At 36.9% G+C, this 20426-nt stretch overlaps 1 protein-coding gene across 8 annotated transcripts in view; it reads left to right on the forward strand.

Moving 5' to 3' along the window:
• LOC134663788 (neural-cadherin) overlaps positions 1-20426 on the forward strand; it is a 440784-nt gene that overhangs the window by 132943 nt on the left and 287415 nt on the right. For all 8 annotated transcript variants that reach the window (XM_063520278.1, XM_063520277.1, XM_063520279.1 and 5 more), the window contains exon 12: positions 12371-12560. In XM_063520278.1, the coding sequence (XP_063376348.1) occupies positions 12371-12560 (190 nt within the window). The remainder of the gene's footprint in view (positions 1-12370; positions 12561-20426) is intronic.

Below are 20426 nucleotides of genomic sequence, written 5' to 3' on the forward strand. Positions count from 1 at the left end.
AACATAGAAATTATTTTAATGATGTTACCGAGACAAAGTGATCCAAAACGTCTAGATTATCTTATTACCTATACATTTGTGTAAAAAACAAGTCAAAAAAGTTTGTATTGTAGATATAGTTTGGATTTATTGTTAAAAAAAGGCGTAACTTTGGAATTTTTTTCTATCGAGCAAAGTTTATCTAATCATGTTTTTGAGATCCAAAACGTATCTGCCAGATCCTTAAGTATAAGATATATTTTTTTCACAATTTTAAAATATTGTTTCTTATATTTCTAATGGATTCAAAAAACTGGTTCGCTTAGCTCCTACGGAAAAAGCACGCCTTAAACACTTTTATAAAGTGGATTAAAAAAGAATAGGTACTCATTATTTGACCTTTCTCCCTAGTAATCGGCAAAGTAGTCATTTAGGTTACAAAATTTGTACACACAAATCTAACTAACTTTAATCTTGCAATTAGATTCGTGATTCTTCTATTGCTTTCATCGAAAAAAGTGGTTTTCAGTCGAAATATTTCGAAAGTACTATTTTCATATGCCCGGCTTTTTATCATTTGTCAGCATGGCTGTCACGTTCTAACATGTGTGTAAAGGCGAAAGTGACGCATGACATGACAAGTGATAAAAACGCTACCATGATGCTGCTGGAGGCCTTAGATAGTAACTTGTTATCCCTTTTTGTGTGTCATTGTTGACAGCTGGACAGATCCATATCAATCAATGTCTTTATTCTGCATAAAAAGTGGTACATAATAGAAGTAATTAGAAGATATTTACAAGTTCACACAATTTACCAACATCTGGCATGCAAAATAATGTAAAAGTAGTTAAGAATAATAAGTTAAAATAAATTATAATAATTAAGAATGTCACCTATTAAAAGAACTTACTACCTGAATCAAGGAGGCTTCCTGACAATCACTCACGCTGTTTGGGGCACGAGAGGTGCAACGAGAATTGTGTCATTGGGCATATCACTAGCACTTTGTATACACGCGCTATTGAGATAGAAAATAGCTTAAATAGATTCTGCCTCCTGTAGGCTGATCCTAATATATGTAGTTCGTTTTTTTTAGCATTAGAAAGAAGGTAAGCGATCTTGACATGTCTTTTAATTAAAAAAACGCTTTGTAAAATCAGTAACTGTTACTTATGTAAGCAGAAGGATATAAATGATCGTATTAGATTCATAATTGATTGTTTACCTTTTATCTAATGCTAAAAAAACGAACTATATTAGAATCATGTTCAGGTTTAACCTTTTTACATTGAAACTTCAAAATCGTCTAAATAGTCTCGACACTAAATACAAATACTCACATACAACATCATCACCGCTAAGCCTATGAAAAGCTTGAGAGTGAGTCGACTCATATTTTGATGGCGACCGTACCCTACCTTATAATAACGATTACCGTCGCGGGTGTTGTTGGATATTTAATTAATGCCCTCGTTACACAATCCGTAACATTAACGCAATTAAAATAAACAAGCTGTCAACTCAAATTATTAAGCATTATGGCATTTCGTTGAAAAGAACATTTTATCTTTGATTCAATCCAGATCTGAAAAGGAGGATTAAGTATTTTGCTCATCATTTTATAATTATAATTACAACTCCGTCGATTAATGCAAATCTATTTATATATTTGAATAACTTTGAAGACTAGATAGAAGAGAAGATAGCTTAACTTTCTACATAAATAGGGTAGGTACTTAAATTGGGTACATTGCGCTACTTTGCATGTAGTTATATGATTGATTGATCACCCATATTTTTAGTACGTACATATGTAAGTGCTCCAACTTAAGTAACACCTACGTCGCCATACTAGGTATATAGAAAAGGGGGAGAGGAAAAGGGAAATGGATATTTTTGTGAGGGAACTCACTGTACCTCCTAGTTCTCTGGAAAAATATATTTAAACGTAAATCATACTTTTGCCTACGTAAATACTTCTAAAAACAGAATCGCTTTAAAAAATCTTTAACTGAGTCGGTCAAAGTCGCAATTTCGCACACCTCTTAACTCTGACATTTATGGTCAGCCATGGTCATGTTACCTAATTACTTTTCATAGTTCTATCCGGTTTATTATATAGCTTTATTTCGCGCGTAATGTGTCAATTTATCTTTCGAGTACCTAAAGACAGTCCACATCCCTATTAAGAGTTGATACGTCCAGATAAATCACAACATCAGACCACATATAACACATTTTCAGGAGCAATTAGTTATCTAAAAAATATTACATAACCCTCAATGGCAATAATTTTCACCCTGGACAATTTCAATTTAATTAAAATATATGGAAGTATTTATTTGTATCTGCTGAGCAAGAACATGAATATCGTCATAAATTTGTCTTGTTTACGCATTGAAACATATTGTTTACAAGATGTAATTACAATTAGTCTGTTGGCATTTGCTTAACCTTGTGCATGATTGAGGGTAAACGCGTGTCAAATAAACATCTCTCATATCATAATCATACGCCAGCTTAAGGCAATGAGACCTTCGTCTCACAGTTTTGATGTTTAAGTACGTTCATGGTACGTTCAAAATAACTTAAACGATACTGGTACCACAAAACAGATAGGTACAGAAGTCAATCACATGTATGTACCTACTTTACTTTTCATACCTACGCTCGGCGGTCGCTGTAGGGTTGCGAACTATGGCTTATGCACAAAAACTATCGTGGTAGTAGCACTCGTATCTATCGTATCGTATCTCGTATCTAGTTGTTTGATTTATTGTTGTGGATGAAACGGGAAGAATGGAAATATAAATTAATAATAACATTAATAACTCAAATAGGTATTTTAATTTTAATGTCATTGTTATATTACAAATTTGTCACAGAAAATATCTTGCGATGATTTCGAGATTGGCGAAATGCACGATTATTATATTTTAAAGTGTAATAAATTCGCATTCTCATGTACAATGTAATAAATTCGCATTCGCATTCTCTCTGAAACCACTGGTAGCTTAAAAAACGACAATTTCCGTTTAATGTTGAATTTAAACAACCGTCCACTGTACAGTTAAAATAATAACTTTTTTTTTGTTTCTCCATTATTGCACAAAAAAGTTCACAGACGCGTGTCTCAAGTGGATGGCACTCGCGCTCGCAGTGGTCCCAACTGGTCTGAGATATCGTGTCCGTGAGCAGTGTCTATGTGTGCGTTGCTCGAGCGCGCTTTGTATGTAGATTGATTTCTGTACCTGTTTTGTGCTGGTACGCTTATTTGTCGGTTGTTAAGACGAAACAGGAGCTGAGTTTTAAATATTTTAGGTAAATATACCCGTCTCGCTAACGGAAGCGGCACCTAAAGTAGTGCGATAAGGACAAGGCGAAAAATCCTGCGTAAAAATCTCAAAAATCGAGGTTTCGTACTCCTCTGTTTCCTCCTCCAAAACTTAACCAATCGTAACCAAATTTGGAAATCTAAATGATTATGAAATTATCTGTGTCGGACCGTTTTGCTTTTTTGGCTAACTGATATAAGTTTTGAATGCCACGCCTCCCATTGCGGCATAGTCAATTAGGCCATTTTGGCCATTTTTGAAGGGCTCTAGCGCCTTAAAAAACAAAAAATATCAAAAAAAGCAAAACGGTCCGACACAGATATTGACAATATTAATCTGTGTTGAAAAAATCATTGCTCTAGTTTCAAAAACCACGGAGGAAAACGAGGAGTACGTTTGTATGGAGAAATGACCACTCCTGTTGGCTCTTAAGGCACTACTGCCATAAAATATTATTAAACAACGCACAATGTGCCGAGTGCCAACTGCCGAGTCTTAAGACGTCACGTAATTTCGCGTCTAGATTTTAATGCAGACGCGGGGATAGACTCGAATGTACATACATTTCTTTTTATTCTATAAAATATATCTTTATGCACATCGCAGCATCCGACATTAGCAAATTCTTCTTAGCCAAGATCTTTGGCCGTAATCTTGTGTATAAGTGAGAAGATCCCTGTATAATTGCACGTGTAAGTCTAGATTCGCCGAGACGGCACAATCAGTATAATTCTGCAAGACGAAGCTCCGGTGGCTGAGTCGTTTTATTATTCATACGGATGTTGCTCATCTCGGATAGACGTTCATCGTTGTTATTCTGTGTGATTTTGATAGCATTGAACCACGTAAGTCTTCAACGTTCTGGGGTTAGAGAACACTTCACAAAGAGATGAATGCGTTCATAAATACCTTAATGAAGATCAAATCGAGCTGAATTACAAGGTCGTCAGCAATTTACATGTCTGTAATCAGTATAGCATTGTTGGAACAAATTAGTAATTCGTCCAAATTTCCTGTCGGTGTTATCGTTGATTGTTGGTTTGATATCTATACAATTTTCGGAGGTATTAAATAAACAACAAAATCAAGTAAGTATATAAATTCGCAAGGTTCAATTAAAGTTAAACAGAGCCTTGAGCATATAACGAAAAACAAAAATAATGAAACATTTTGTCTTCGTTTTAAATATCTTTATTTTAACTTTGAAACCGAATTTATCTAAGTATTTTTTTAAATCTATATTTAGCGCGATCCAATTTTTTAGGCTGTTTTGAAAACCAAGTATTTGTGTAGTGTATTATGTAGTAAAGTATGGTGTTTAGAAAAGTCAACACACATTCATTTTGCAATAAAATGTCAACTTTAATCGTCAATTTTTTGAGTTGACATCTTATTGCAAAATGAATGTGTGTTGACACATTTTTGTTAAACACCATCCGTTTATACTATGTATTTGCTATTTATGTATGTGTATTATTAGGTATTATTAATTCTCAACTTCTATGACTCACGGAATCACACACACACACACACAACACACACACACAATACATACACATAACACACACACATAGGTACTTGTTTTTTTTGCGTTGTCTCTAACTCCCCTCCCTAAGGTTGTCTGGAAGATATCGCTCTTTAGCGATAAATTAAATTAAATTAAAATTCATTTATTTCGAGTAACGAGGACTCATAATCACAATAATATACAATTACATTAAACAAAATAAATAACATTAACATACACTATTCTAAATACTACGCACAACACAACAAATATTATTTTAAAACATGCCGGTCGCAACAATGCCGCATGTAGGGGCAGTCGACTCTGTCGGCAATCATGGCCAGGACGGCATTGGGGCTGGCTCGCACCCTACGGACCAAGGCGGCGCCACGCGCGCGCATGCTCGCGGAGAAACACGCCGTGCGCGCCTCCGCGAACATGCCCGACGCGCTGCAGTAGCGAGGCAGCCCCATCACCGCCCTGAACGCATTGTTAAACTGCACACGGAGGGTGTTGTAGGCTTTCTGAGTGTAGTTCGCCCACAGGCTGCACGTGTACAGAGACGTGCAGTACGCTCTAAAAAGCGTTACTTTCACGTCCCAGGAACACCTTGCAAACCTCCGGGCGATCATGTTAGCTCTAACATATAAAGCCCTCCGCTCACGCTCGATGTCAGCATTGTCCTTGAGGTCGGTCGTAACGATATGACTATGAAGATATTTAAATTGTTGTACTCTTTCCAGAGGTACGCCATTCAGATATATAGGGGGCACGTCCAGTACTCATTTAGACCCAACCTCAAAGACCATATACTGGCTTTTAACGGCATTGTACATTAAACCGTGGCCACTAACGTATTCCTCACAGGTTTTAAGTAAGGTGCGAAGGCCACATACTGACGCACTCAGCAGGACCATATCGTCTGCATAACTCAAGTTATTTACGCAAATACCATCCACATGACAGCCGATATGCCGACTGCTGAGCTCGACAATATAGTGCCATGCCTTATGGGAAACGATCGCAGAGACAGTTCAGAGCCGGAAACCGCTACCAACTTTTAGTATGTTGTTGGGTATGGCATTGGGTCTCCAAAACTGCCGGGAGACGGCGGCGCCGGCCATCTACTTCAGCGGAATGACGTCATCAAAATGACTCCCGCTTCGTTGCGAATATTGCATACTGCACCCAAACTATGCATAGCACATACACATGTGGGGTATTAAATGAAAGCCAATTAAATAAACTATATTTTATTTATACAAAGTGTATCAAAATATGCAACAGTTTCAGAGAAATTTACAAAATAATAAAAATTACGTAAAAAAATATTCGATTATTTGGGTTTTACAACCAAACCAAAAGTCGGACGATAAAGCAATGTACTACAACATTAAAGATGACGTCTCAAGCCATACACTGATATCAATAAAATCAAAATTGGACCAAATATGTGGAAATTATGCATCAAAATGTAGATATTTGCCCATACAAATGCATAAAAGTTAAAAAAATCCAAATTGGTCATTTTCAGGATAATCCGCATAAGCTTCTAGTATGTTATTAGCAATATAACCTGAATTCTAAAACTGCCGGGAGACCATCTTTATTGTCCCCCAGTCACGAATTATGACGTCATACAAATAATCACTGCCGAATTTCGTAAAATGTAAATTATAGCTATACTATGAGTCACACATACATGTGTGTTACATGTAATGAAAGGTTATTAAATTTAATATGATTCAACTAAACATTATTTGTAAAAAAAATGTACGGTTTAAGAGCTACAAACAAAGAAATACCACTTTTTATGGAAGACGTAGATGTATATAAATTTTATAGCTAAACTAAAATCGTCAATAAAACGTTGCATATAACATTTAAAAAACCAGTTATTCAACTATACATCACAGTTTAAATTTTACATTTTCGATAAAAACTGTGGAAGTTGTGGAAAAAAAACTAAAGCGTGCCAACAATTCTACCTTAATGCGCTCATATTATGCAAAGAATAGTTCTAATTATCGAGTATTAAATGAATGAACATTACATAAAATACATGAAAACGACATTTTTGAATGGAACCATAATTAAAAAAATAATAATTTACTTGATAAGTAAGCAAAATACTGTTTCTTTAAGTGCATAATCTCCTCCTTTCAAAGTCGGTTTAAATGTGGTTTTTGTGACCTGGGCTACAAAGACAAATAAATTGACACTTCATTTATCAAAATCAGTTCAGTAGTTTCATGCAAACGGTACCTACACATGCACGCATAGATAGCAAATTCTGCCGTAGTCGGACAAAAAATTAAAATTTAATAATTAGACCTTTACTATTATGGCCTGGCGTGGCTTGGCATCAAACGTTGAAACCCTCAGGCCGTAGATGTTAGCAGGCCTAGCGGGCGTCGCCTCGATGAGTTAGCAAGATGCCTTATGGAGGCTTCGAAGGACCAGAGGGGTGACCTGTATTTCGGAGGATGAGAGGGAAAATTCTGCCAGCCTTCTCAGCTCAGCCTTGAAACCCTTGCACCACTCAAGATTCCACTTTTATAAGAATACCCAACTGGCGCGAAGTGGCGCAGAATAGGGCAGAGTGACGCTCTTTTGTGTCAGAGGCCAAGATCCTCTTTGCTTTGGGTCACTGAGCCAGTGATGTATGTATGTATAAGGCTAATCGAGGCTTAAATATATAATTATGTATCGCATTAAGTGAACTGATATGGCATTTACCTCGATAAGGCATTTTGTATTAGGCATGTACCTACTTACTGGCATGTAACTTTACATTTCTCTAATAATGTAGCGTAAGAGTCTATTTCATATTAATATTTACCGCGACTACAGCAGGAAATGCTGTCTACGTATGTAATTATGTATTTTTTACATGAAACAACTGATATGATTATGATAAATGAAGTGTCAATTTATTTGTCTTTGTAGCCCAGGTCACAAAAACCACATTTAAACCGACTTTGAAAGGGGGAGATTATGCACTTAAAGAAACAGTATTTTGCTTACTTATCAAGTAAATTATTATTTTTTTAATTATGGTTCCATTCAAAAATGTCGTTTTCATGTATTTTATGTAATGTTCATTCATTTAATACTCGATAATTAGAACTATTCTTTGCATAATATGAGCGCATTAAGGTAGAATTGTTGGCGCGCTTTAGTTTTTTTTCCACAACTTCCACAGTTTTTATCGAAAATGTAAAATTTAAACTGTGATGTATAGTTGAATAACTGGTTTTTTAAATGTTATATGCAACGTTTTATTGACGATTTGAGTTTAGCTATAAAATTGATATACATCTACTTTTTCCATAAAAAGTGGTATTTCTTTGTTTCTAGCTCTTAAACCGTACATTTTTTTCACAAATAATATTTAGGTGAATCATATTAAATTTAATAACCTTTCATTACATGTAACACACATGTATGTGTGACTCATAGTATAGCTATAATTTACATTTTACGAAATTCGGCAGTGATTATTTGTATGACGTCATAATTCGTGACTGGGGGACAATAAAGATGGTCTCCCGGCAGTTTTAGAATCCAGGTCATATTGCTAATAACATACTAGAAGCTTATGCGGATTATCCTGAAAATGACCAATTTGGATTTTTTTAACTTTTATGCATTTGTATGGGCAAATATCTACATTTTGATGTATAATTTCCACATATTTGGTCCAATTTTGATTTTATTGATATCAGTGTATGGCTTGAGACGTCATCTTTAATGTTGTAGTACATTGCTTTATCGTCCGACTTTTGGTTTGGTTGTAAAACCCAAATAACCGAATATTTTTTTACGTAATTTTTATTATTTTGTAAAGTTCTCTGAATCTGTTGGATATTTTGATACACTTTGTATAAATAAAATATAGATTATTTAATTGGCTTTCATTTAATACCCCACACGTGTATGTGCTATGCATAGTTTGGGTGCAGTATGCAATATTCGCAACGAAGCGGGAGTCATTTTGATGACGTCATTCCGCTGAAGTAGATGGCCGGCGCCGCCGTCTCCCGGCAGTTTTGGAGACCCAATGCCATGCCCAACAACATACTAAAAGTTGGTAGCGGTTTCCGGCTCTGAACTATATTCCCATAAGGCATATGACTAATAAGTGCATTCATGTACAAGTTGAAGAGTGAGGGAGACGTTAGACCTCCCTGTCTCACACCACACTCCAGCCTGTACTCCTCCGACATCTCTCCTGCCCATCTGACGCTGTTGACCTGGTGTCCGTACCAGTGCCTGAAAATTTTAACTAGTTCCTGAGGCAAATTAATGCTCTCAAGCTTTCTCCATAATCGCTCGTAGGACACCATGTCAAAAGCTTTGGATAAATCCAAAAAACAAGCGTAGACAGGGGTTTTACGGTCCGTGTAGTATCTGATGACATGCTTAAGCGACAGTATTGCACTTTCAGTAGACAACCGAGGTCTGAAACATCTGATAAATCCGCCTGTTGCCTACCATAGTTTTTGTTATGTGCTTAATTTGTAGGTATATCATGTTCATTTTCATATTGGTGAGCAATCAATAATATTTGTATGGTATTATACTTTTGAACACTCTGTGTAACATTTAATAAACTTAAAATGATTTTGGAAGCAGTAGACTTCCTCTTGTCTGTAAAAATAATTTTGAAAATACATATGTATAACTCTCATAGTTATGGTCCCGGACTCTTTAGTTGTCTTGTCTTATACATTTTTGTCAAGGGATAGATATACCTACCTGAGTTAAAATTTCAAATCTCTCACACATTTTTAATATTTAGTAGACGCTCAGTAGAGCAGCGCAGTGTTAAACCTTGTAACCTAGTTTTTTAGGGTTCCGTACCCAAAGGGTAAAACGGGACCCTATTACTAAGACTTCGCTGTCCGTCCGTCCGTCTGTCTGTCACCAGGCTGTATCTCACGAACCGTGATAGCTAGACAGTTGAAATTTTCACAGATGATGTATTTCTGTTGCCGCTATAACAACAAATACTAAAAACAGAATAAAATAAAGATTTAAGTGGGGCTCCCATACAGCAAACGTGATTTTTGACCAAAGTTAAGCAACGTCGGGCGTGGTCAGTACTTGGATGGGTGACCGTTTTCTATTTGCATTTTTTTCCGTTTTATTTTTTTGCTTTATGGTACGGAACCCTTCGTGCGCGAGTCCGACTCGCACTTGCCCGGTTTTTTTACTAAAATGTAATGACGTGACGTTAACGTAAATGTTAAATATAATACAAATAAAATTATACCAAATTTCCTTACAAATATTACATACAAAACCAAGGGACGTTAAACAACTGGAGGACGCTTGTAGCTCAAGGAGCCTATTCTTGCTGGCGCGAAATTGCCTCGAAGAAAGGTAACGTCGACCTGTCACGTTTCGGGTAGAAATTTTCCTGGAGAAAATGTTGCACGAGTATAAAGCGATTTACTACGACGATTAGCGCCTTTTTAAGGCTTGTGCGTATATACAACTTGGGCTGAATGTGTGCCATTTTTCATTTTAAAACCCATAGGTAGCCTTAATATTCTTATTTAAGATTTGAGGCTACCGAATAAGTGATATAACTGATATATGTTATTAACTTATTATCAACTGTAGTATGTATACCTATTAAATCGAACCTATAACTTTAATCATTTAACTCGATACTTACCTACCTTCTGGTAAGCGAAATCTATATTACCTTAAATGGCCCTATATTAATTTCGTTATTAGAATCGTCTTGCTGCCGTATTCCAACTTCAAGAATTCACAAGAGACGACACGTACTAGATCCATTCTAGATACGTTATAGTTTAGATATCAACTAGTTCTCTTTTGCAGCATTCGGGCAACCAATGTCACTTTTAAGTTAGATAGCGTAAGATATCTATTAGATATGCGAATTGGATCTCTAAGTCATATCCTGTGGAAATCGTTCAAGAGTATCTCCAGAATCGCGCAAATCTCAAATTTGACAGGTTAGATCTTAAACATATCGTTATCGTATCTTGGTGATGTCTAAAAGATATCTAATAGATATCTATTTCAAAATCCGAACCGGGCCCTTTGTCTCCCGCTGTGTTGTCACCGATGGTGAGCAGGTTATTTTATTACAGCTCCCAGTGGTGTAACAATGACTGATTGAACTTACCAATGAATCTCGATTTGATCTTATTGTGACATTAGAGAAGTGAAGTCAGATAATAATTACGTCAGCGTTTTTTCATAGCTTCTTCTTCTTCTCCCTCGTGTTATCCCGGCATTTTGCCACGGCTCACATAGGAGCCTGGGGTCCGCTTGGCAACTAATCCCATGATTTGACGTAGGCACTAGTTTTTACGAAAGCGACTGCCATCTGACCTTCCAACCCAGAGGGGAAACTAGCCCTTATTGGGATTAGTCCGGTTTCCTCACGATGTTTTCCTTTACCGAAAAGCGACTAGTAAATTTATATCAAATGATATTTCGTACATAGGTTCCGAAAAACTCATTGGTACTAGCCGGGATTCGAAACCGCGACCTCTGGATTGCAAGTCGCACGCTCTTACCGCTAGGCCACCAGCGCTTCAGCATTTTTTCATAGCTTGTTTGAGAAAAACAATTTCTTGTGTATTTGTTGTTGATTAGGTACTTAAAAAACTAAAATAACTACAGGGTAAGCGCAAATACTAAAGTAATTAGATTGTATTTTATATTGCCTAAATGATGATTTTATTTTCATACACAAGTTTTCGCAGTTTTCTAATTCACATGAAGCGTACGCTACACATTTTTGACAAGTTTTCATACACTTATTTAGATTATTTAGTTACCTCGTAAGTTTGAACCAAGGCTGCCACGTCTCGCGCTCGGTTGCCAGTTAAAGATACCTACGCTACGAACTTACCGTTACGAGCTACAAAGTACCGCCTCGATACGACGAGCACAGCTATTGAACTTACAAATTATTAATGCAGACATGAATAATGCTCATTCGTTATGGTGAAATATCTACTCTGTCTTGCGTTAACATGAATTTGATACTTCGTTTTAACATATTAATTTTGCATCTAAAAGTCATTTATGCCCTCTGTAGGCTCAGACTGTGTAATTGTGTATTAATATCGTGAATAACAGAATTTTCACTATTTATGTAAGTCTAAAGATAGGCAAATTAACATTCCATTTGATGACTTTTTGGAATGCAAAATTGTAAACTCTTCAAGCTAAATTATAAACTCAAAATTAGTATTTGTAATCGTTAAGTGTTTACATGCGAGTATTCCTTAAATATAATATAACAGATATAAAAAATTATTAACTTACATTACACCCTGTATTTGTCCATATTAATTAGATACCGTATATGTGACACAATTAGTATGGTACCAATTAACGATCAATCAAATTAATCAGCTCAGCCCAATATTTAAATCATTTTCTCATCATATTTAGCGTTCTGAATTTCTCATTGGCGCGCATCATTCTTACGTTTAAATTCCTTTATTTTGTTGTTCGCGTTTATTTACCTACTTTTTCCTTTATCGCACAGGTGTATTATTACATCGTGGACTCGCCGCGGAACGAGGGCAAGGACTTCTTCGAGATAAGCATGCAGACGGGCGAGATCTTCACCAAGGTTGTGTTCGACAGGGAGAAGCAAGGCGCCTACGCGCTCGAGGTCGAGGCACGAGACGGCGCGCCCTCCGCGCGGCCCAACTCCGACAACCAACCCAACTCAGGTTAGTTCAACTAGGTCTAACATAGTCTTAAGGCGGGATTCCATTCCATTCCAAGCATTTTTGTACTGAAATATGCTTGTGCCGCGCCGCACTCTGGTGGAATCGCATTTAGGTGTATTAATTTTTTTCGTGGAATCTTTGAATAATGTCAACGTGCAGAATAGATACCTACGTGCGAGCATGTACCGTCGAATAGTTAACGCCTATTTAAAAAGTTCATATGTAATTGTACGCGCTGTGCTACTCCTAAAGTGTGGAGTGCGCCATGTTTGTTCAAGTAACAATATTATTGCCAGCTTATGATAATAGCATGAATTTTTGGACAGTTAGAAACATATTCAACAAATCGAATAATTTAGCTAAATCTAATGCTAAACAATAAATAGGTACAAAATACGTATATAAATAATGCTACTTTCAAAATAGCTTTTCACGCTGAAAGCATTCATTCATGTAATTTTGTTGTGGGACGAAGCAATATCATTCGTCGTAAACAACTCTTGTTGAGTAAGTTCTCTTAATTTAAAGTTGATAGAACTTCGCTGGTGTATTTGTGTTGTCAGATTTGTTAGGTTAGGTTAGTGCGACGGTGTATGTATCTATTTAAGGGATTCTGTCCCTCCGCTTACGTTGATTGCGCAATCCTTTATATTATACGTAAACAACCCTTTAGATTTATTCACGTGTAGTCGTTTACGTATAAATACACGTGCTTGTTTATAAATAAGCACAATTGAACTCTCGTTCACTTGAGATACTCGACAAGACTTTAACCTTCCTGAATCCTTTATACTTAAGCATCATTTGATACATTCTACAAACGTTTCGGCAGTGGATAATGTGCTTAGTTAAACTCTCAAAGGCTCAACGTTTCCGGGGATGGAAAACAAATTTATTTTCATTCAGGATCGATAATTTACCATATGTGACATGCTTGGTCGCTGTATCGTATTCCTTCCTCGTCCGCATAGTAAAGAGGCAAAGTTTCTGCTCGCTTTACCAGTGTCATCTCAATATGGGAACAAATCTTTAAAGTTCTGGATGCTAACAAAGAAAATGTAAGTTTAGTTCAGGCACGAACGAGTTACGCAAGTTTCAAGTGTGTGAAGATAGTACGAATATTACATTGCGAGTGCAATCGAGTATACCTACCTTGGATAAATGCTGGAAAGCTTTAAAGAAAGGTCAAATCCTCGTGTATTCTACACGTAAGGTTAGCCTGCCGGCTCACAGTGTACGGCCTAATCACTACCACCGCCCGCATTTAAATGACTTTTTTCTCTTTTAAATATTGCCTTACTTCGAAAGTTTCGAGCCCTGTCGACCTCCTTCCTGAAAATAAGTCGTTCTAGCCTTATATATTTGCAAGAGCTGTGTTGTAGCGGCGGCGGATCGACCCTTTCTCGCGTGTAAATTGACATGTGCGTAGGTATCTCATATTTCAGTGTTTTCTCGCTTGGGTTCGGGACAGCGGGTAGGAATTGATTGTATCGGTATGTGTAACACTATAAATTGTCCATTTCGGCGCGTAGGTCTGTTAGGCAAGCAGGTCGTACCGTATCGCGTCATCGTAAATCAAGCAGCGGCATAATCAGCCGCCGCTTGGGCTCTAATCCGGTTAAGCTCTTCATCCCTATATCTGTCTCACATGCACAATAGCGAATATAATCCCGCTCAGTGCTTACCTCTCCAATACACCATTTCCTTGATGTATCGCGAATACTAATATTATTCGTGGAACTTTATAAAATATAAAACCGCTTTTCGATCGTAAATTTATATTGTTATCTTTGTTTACGTGCAAGGAATTCAAGTTCCTTCTGTGGTTCGATATCTGATACCGAATGGCACACTAAATATTCTATCATAAATACATCGGGTTCTCAAAAACGATTGAAATGCAGTTTTGGACTTTTCTTAGTTTAACTCTAGTTCCATTGGCATAGAGTGGTTTGTAGGTACATACTGTTGACAATTTCGCACCTCTCCTCTCCTCCTCGATATGGCTGCATGATTTGATTTCGTAACACGAATTATAAATTTTTCGTTGACTTAAGGAATAGAAAAGCAACAAACCAGGTCAGTAAGTAGTCAGCGAACCAGTGTGACCTTAGTTTGCCTTTGAATAGCGCGATCCTTCCAAATCTTGTGTAGCCGGATCATTGGCCCCTTAGAGCCATGCGTTTCCATCCACCTGATAATACTTTATTCGATTTAACCTTTATCGGACCCGTATTCCAAGGGCTCATGTTGATAAACGAGAATTCAATATTATATTAATAACCCTATATCGTGCTTGCACACACGTAGAGATCCTCTATTGCAGTCTAGCGCATACAACGTCTGCAATTTCCAAGTGACTTGACGAGAATAAGTCCCCAAGATAACAGAAATACGAGTATACCCCTAAAAGTTCAAGTAACTTTGTAATCAACACATGAGTTGTTCCCCGCAGAAAGTTGAAACCGAGTACCTAACTTACATTTGGAGTATGAAAATTGTGTGCACTCCTTAATTAAAAAGTCTAGTGTTTTGAAACAGACAACTACGGAAAGGAATTAATGTTAATATGTATGTTTTTATAAAAAAAAAATATTTTTGATGCAAGCTTTTATCGCTAACTGTACGTTTATTCAACGAATATTCATCGAGACAATTATAAGAATCTCAAACACAATTAGGTTGCGATGTTTTATCACAGAGTTCCTATGACCACATCCTGGCTCCATCATCAGATCAGCTCGATGTTACCACGATATTTAATTGTCACTTTACTTACATAACTATGTGTTTCAGCACAAACGAATAACGTGTCGTTTAGTGTAGGACGTAAACACTGAGAGAAAAGTACAACAAAAATACACTTAGAATTACAAAAATAAACTTAATCCGGGGACAAGGAGAGTTAACTAATAGGAACGAATTGACTTTTGCAATTTCTATTAGTTCTTGCAATTTCTATTATCTGTTTGTTGAAATTATATTTGGGATTACTGAGCTGTTTGTAGAAATAAATAAACTTTACAGAAATAGTGAAACGTCCATAATTATTACTAAAACTTCATTTTTTCCCCCAGTACAGAACTGTTTTTTAATTCCTGGTGATGATTTTTCTCTCAGTGTACAGTAACTGCGTACATACAGTCGCGATGGAAAGCTGGTTTCTATCGCGACTGTATGTACGCACTTACTCGGGTAAAGAAGCACCCGAAAGTAATGTTTTATGCATAAACAAAATAAAAATATTAAATGTGCGCAGTACTGCAAATAAGGCGTATAAATATTGCGAGGTTATCACGTAGCAATTTCGGCATATTGGGCGTGCAGTTGCGGCGAGCGGGGGGAGCGGCGCAGAGTGCGCGCGAGATTCGCATACTGATCGTCTTTAGACTGGAAGCTGCGCCTTAAATTGTTGACGTTAACAGCAAAGTTTGTTGTTAATTGGGCTCATCATTCATCTCAGTAGTACCTCAAGTCGGCGTCAAAAGTAGCGTATCAGATTGCATCAAAAATATCAAAATAGAACAATTAAACTGTTGGAAATACTTTTCAGAATTATGACTAATGATAATCTTACAATCATTACATTATGACTATCAATAATTATATCAAACATAGGGACCCGCGTTAAACTAGTTTTATCAATTCCCATAAAATTTCAGTACTTAATTGATTTTATTTGACTACTATTTTTATCCCCGATTTTGAAAGTAGGTATACATTGCTTTTATTAATGTCTCGTAATTCCGAATAGCGTTTTACACGACCTGAATATTTTTACAGACTCATTTGGTCGTTTCTGCAAAATTTTAATTTAATGTTTTCAGCGCTCAAAGCATTGGTATATGTTAAGTTTGTGCGCTTAATTTTCTTTTACCAACTCTACCAGATTTAGTATTGTGCAATTTTCTTTATTTTTTATTTACTATATACTTACGGTATACCTACATATGAATAAAAAACGTTGTTTGTGAATTCGAAAACGTCAGTGGTCGAAATCATTCATCGGTAAAAATTACACGTTGTTTCAACCCAATATTCAGATACGAGTATAGTTGGCTTAACTTTCCGCTGAAGCAATAACTCCGACTAACGAATGGGGTTCACTTGCATATAACTTCAAATTGCACATGCGATTAAATCATGCAATTTGACGAGCCTGACAGGCAGCGTCAAGCACCGATCGGCGAGGACGTGGATCATAGACTGCCTCCCACAGAGTCCGCATTTTAAAGTTTACGAAGACTTGCAGTCGTCACACATGGGCGATTCTTTGTAAGGTCCTGTGAAGTGCTACGCGCAGAACCGCGCCTCTCAATTGCAGTCAAGACCACTTTATACAAGAACAGCCAAGGCTTACCCCTACTAGAATGCAATTTTTGTTGATATTTGTAAATAGTATGAGTAGGTACATACAGTTCCTAAAGAGGACGCAACTGAGCTTAGTGATTGTGCTCTAATATTAAGTATCTAAATTAGTAACGAACTGAGTTCGCCTTTATTAATGTTAGTAAATTGTATTTATTCGCATCTTTGGCCAATACCCACTTGGGTACACCTGGGTTACTCTATTAGATTCGAATTTCTACTGTAACTCTACCTAACAGCATTAACACGTTCACTGTCCGTGCCCCGTATATGAGTCACGGCAAGCCTGTATTACAAAGCCGTAAGATTAACAATTGAGATAGGGACAGTGAACGTGTTAAAAAATGGTGGGTTCCGAAAAGTGGGTACAGGCGCTAATGATGGGTTATATAGTACTATGCTGAGTCTAGTAGAATGATCTATATCATGGATTTAATTAATCAATACAAGAGGACATAGCGATTGACCAACCACGCTTATCAATCCACACTGGGCGGCTCTTGCTATTGATCTTAATCGCATTGACACGCCTATGACCTATACACGGACATAACATCACTTGTGACTTGATAATTGCATTACACAGCTATTGTCTAAATTGCACAACGGGACTTAATCGCGTATTTAAGTTTTAACATTAAACAAACTGATAAATAAGACCAAGTGCGGGTAGTGCGAAAAACTCGCGCGGCTAGAAGTTGTTGATGTCAACTTTAGCCAGTCTTCTCCGAGACCATGGGGACAGCGCCGTCCTCGAAACGTCGGAGGTTAATCTTAAAACTTAAATACGCGATTAAGTCCCGTTTTGCAATTTAATAATCGTGAAAGTTTAAATCAGTGTTCAGCTACTGTCTGTACGCTTCTTGAACTCGAATGTCTATAATAACTACAATAGAAATAAAGGCTAAATCGAATCAAAATCGATCTTAAAACATAGCTCCGAGTAAGAACCCTTAATCAAAACGTATTTCAATAAAATTAAAGCTAAATTGAGTCGTTGCTCCTGGAAAATAACGATTCTACAGATAATTTACACAGACACGCAACGGAGACGACCGTGTTCGTTACACGTAAGTACAATAAATTCACGTCGTTACGTAGCGAAAATTAAATTATTTATATTGAATACAGGTAGATAGACTTAGTCTTTTAGGTATGTTTATATACGAGTATATGGGCCATTGTTGCCTCATGATAAACATTTAATTTATTCATAACACCCGTGTTTGTGTCGAAGGTTAAAAATATAAAAATAAACATTCATCCCCAAAAACCTAAAACAAATTGACTCCGTTGTAACCAACAGTCACAGCTACATTGTTGCGAACGTATTATTAGTAGGGAGATAAATGATTTCATGAATTATTCACGAAATTATAAAACACGGAAGATGGCGTGAAGCGAAAAACAATGAATCCAATCATAATGAGAGCAAGCGTTACGAGTCACCGCCGGCGCCCCTCGTTACTGTCCGACGACAGCGAAGCTTCGCGGTAGCGGTAGCGGATGCGGAAGCGATTTACGGCCCGATTCGAACTTTAAGATACGTCAATTAATAGATCTAGAGACGATTAGATATGTCAGTGTCAAATGTGACGTTTCTTCAAACAAAAACGTCACTTTTGACACTGACACATCTAATCCATATCATTTCTAGATCTATTAATTGACGTATCTAAAAGTTCGAATCGGGAAGCAAGGTAGGTTAAATTCTTTTACTACAATTATTGCTTAACCCCGCTTTGCCCCGGGGTTGCTTGCTAAAACAACTTAGATTTGATTTTCAAATAACCAATATCTAACTCGACAAAACTAAAATGCTGTAGTTAGTTATTTACAGTCAGTTGCAGTCTGCATAGTTGTGCATACATAGGTACATATTGTGACGTATTGTTATGTGGATACAAACTGTTCTGAAAGTACAAACCGGATTTCTATACGTATTGAAATGTCAGTATACCGGCGCATCTACAGTATACGGAGAGTTGCCCGCTAGAATTTTTGTACTTGCCCTCCACGCTGCATACCCGGCGCCGCGAATTTCGCGTTCTATTTTTATTGACCCCGCTCTCTCGCACGTTTTGCGGTACTTTCTTTCGACCCGTGCGTCCCCTGGCGGTTGTTATCGTTTATTACGACTTTTTTAATTTGACTGCCCCCCCCCTATGTTTATTTATTTACTTCTACCTACTCGTTCTTGCTCTGGAATATTATTGTTCCAGTGACAGTAAAAGTAATGAAGTACAAACGAAGTTCATAAATTGGCCATTACAGCTTGTATAAATATATTGCAAATCAGGAAGAGTCACGTTAAAAGTAGCTTCTTATGTAAAACTCATTAATTAATTAAAAACTGCCGTAGGCCTGAGCGATCCAGCAATCTCGAGTAAGGACAAAGTGGCAAATTCATGTCAAAAAATGATAGTCGTGCGTGCATTTCGCTAGTACCTACTTGTATTGGCGCCAGTAAGGCGCACGAGCGACTGATATAATTTGGATATAATTTTGATGTTACAATGTCGGTTCGTATTGACCTTACCTGCGCAGCCTGCGCTGTTTTTGTTTACTGGCTATAGAAAAGACTCAAATACCTATCAAATTTACAATATCGTCATCGTGATATATTTATGAACACGGCTGTCGTTTATAAATAATAATAAATAAATAAATAGTAGGAGAATGCCCACGATACGTATTACCTTTTCCGGTCTAAAACATCGGACTGGTCCATGTATTAATCTGTATGCAAATTGACAATCGGGTAGATTGTCAAAGCACACAGCTAAAACGAATAAAAAAAAACTTACATATAAAGCTCAGTTTTTCATCAAAATGATAGGGGGCAATTGATTAGGAGGAAAATTCTGAACTGTCATAGGTACATAAAAATGTTCGGCTTAAAAACTAAACTGGTTATGATTGCCACCAAATACGCTGTTGTGGGATCGTTTAGGATATAAGGACAACTGTTGAGAAAATGGGAGATATGTACGTTTACGTAATTTACAAAAATTTGTATTGTAAACTCAGATTTAGGTACTTAGGGACTTCTAGTATTGGCATTTTGAAATTCCTCAAAAAAATCAGCCCGCTTTTGTAAGGAGTCCAAGTACTCGTCATTTCAATGATATATCTCTATAACTGAGTATGCCTCTTGGTCTAAGTAGCACAGTACATTTGAAATTGAATATCATATTTTTATATATTAATATTAGTATACTATATAATCTAAGTCCTAAATGTACTGGAATAAGAGAAGACTAGTATCGATTGGTTCCGCATGAGGTTTGCCAAGATTAGAGCCCGCAGTTTGTTGTTTTTTCATTCGTTTTTCGTCGGTCAACCGGCGAATGGTGCGGAGAAAATCAACATCAGACTTTCATGATTCGTTTATTTGGTTTTTAAACGAGTTCTGTACGTTTGTATTTGTCCACGCTTAAGTAGTCTTTAGAGACCGGCGCGTGTGATTAATGGTGCTTCAAGATAAAACGAAATAAC

This window comes from Cydia fagiglandana, chromosome 4 (assembly GCF_963556715.1).
Source record: "Cydia fagiglandana chromosome 4, ilCydFagi1.1, whole genome shotgun sequence".
Classification (NCBI taxonomy): domain Eukaryota; kingdom Metazoa; phylum Arthropoda; class Insecta; order Lepidoptera; family Tortricidae; genus Cydia; species Cydia fagiglandana.